Source organism: Pteropus vampyrus, unplaced genomic scaffold (assembly GCF_000151845.1).
Source record: "Pteropus vampyrus isolate Shadow unplaced genomic scaffold, Pvam_2.0 Scaffold179, whole genome shotgun sequence".
NCBI classification, from domain to species: domain Eukaryota; kingdom Metazoa; phylum Chordata; class Mammalia; order Chiroptera; family Pteropodidae; genus Pteropus; species Pteropus vampyrus.
Window position 1 is genome coordinate 184,175 of NW_011888960.1, and position 1,297 is coordinate 185,471.

Sequence of the window (1,297 nt, forward strand, 5' to 3'; positions counted from 1 at the left end):
GGGGCGGAAGCCAGAAAGAACACAGCTGACTCTGAGTGGGGTGAGTGGGGGCACCTGGAGCTGAGGCCAGGCGCGGGTCAGGGGCGGGAGGCGGCCCCTGCTGCTGCCTGGGCCTCGCTGCAGAGGGAGCTGCACAGGCCAGCCCCCCACTCCCCGCAAGAAGCTCTGCACTCAGTCCGACTTCTCCGTGATGCAAACCAGGCCACTCGGAGGCTGACTGCAAACTTTCCACTGAGTGCCCAGCAGCAGCTTCCTGCTCTGTGGGGAGTTCTCCGGGATCCCAATCAAGGCACGGAGGAGAATTGATTGATCGGATTCGCCAGGAAGGAAAGAGCGGGAGAGCCGGCCGGGAAGCTGCGAACGAACGAACGGAGATGAGTGTTTCCGTGCGGCGGTCCCCTCCCTTCGGACCGAGTATTAATTGCTCCATTGCCACTGTCATGTAAGAAAGAAAGACAGCAAAGCCTGGGAGCGCTCGGGCTCCTCCCTCCCTGCTCCGCTCAGCTCCGCTCTGCTCCTCGGCCCTCAGAGCCGTCCCGGCGCTGGCAACCTGAGCTCCTCCTGTGGGTTAGGACTCGAGTAGAAAGCAGGAAGGCGTGGAGGAAAGGACGGGGAAGGGAGCAGACATCGTGCCCTGCAGGCTCCGTGGATGCGGAAGCCGGACTCACTGCAGAGGCAGCTGTGCTGTTCCCGGAGCTTCTGGGGTGCGTCCAGCTCTCAGGGTTCGCCCAGGCAGGCTCCGAGTTCCAGCGGCAGGCAAGGTGGCAGCCTTCCCTTCTGGGCGCCGACAGCCAAGCCTGCCTTCCCTCTGCCATCATGAGCGGCTGCTCCAAAAGATGCAAGCTCGGGTTCCTGAAATTTGCGCAGACCATCTTGAAGCTCATCACTGGGACCCTCAGCAAAGGTAGGAAGCCCGGCCTCGACCCTCACTCTCTATCTTGATGTGTGATCTGACTGGTTAGCGTGCCTCGGGGTGGCAAGTGTGGCCGTTCCGGTGTGCCCGGGGCTCGGAGGAGGAATTGGTGGCTGGGACTTGGGCTTGCTGACAGTCGGGGTCCTGGCTCTGAGCAGGCGGGCACCATGCTCAGCTGGCTGTAATTGCCTGGAACTTTTGAAATGGGTTTGGTGGTGTGTGGCTGATTGGCTGCAGGCGGGCAGAGGGACGGAGGCCTTCCCAGAGCGCTGGAAGCCGCTCGGCGTGACTAGAGTTTCAAGAAGTTATCCACGCAGCTTTGTGTCTTGTTGATAAAAGAGAGATTTGATGCGGTGGCTGTGAGTAACTGCAGAACAGAGTCGC

At 61.3% G+C, this 1,297-nt stretch overlaps 1 protein-coding gene across 1 annotated transcript in view; it reads left to right on the forward strand.

Annotated features, from left to right (window-relative positions):
- Nucleotides 1–816: 816 nt before the first annotated feature.
- Nucleotides 817–1,297, forward strand: part of KCNIP1 (potassium voltage-gated channel interacting protein 1) — a 272,303-nt gene continuing 271,822 nt past the window's right edge. Inside the window, exon 1 of the mRNA XM_011370989.1 lies at nt 817–904. Coding sequence (XP_011369291.1) covers nt 817–904 — 88 coding nt within the window. The remainder of the gene's footprint in view (nt 905–1,297) is intronic.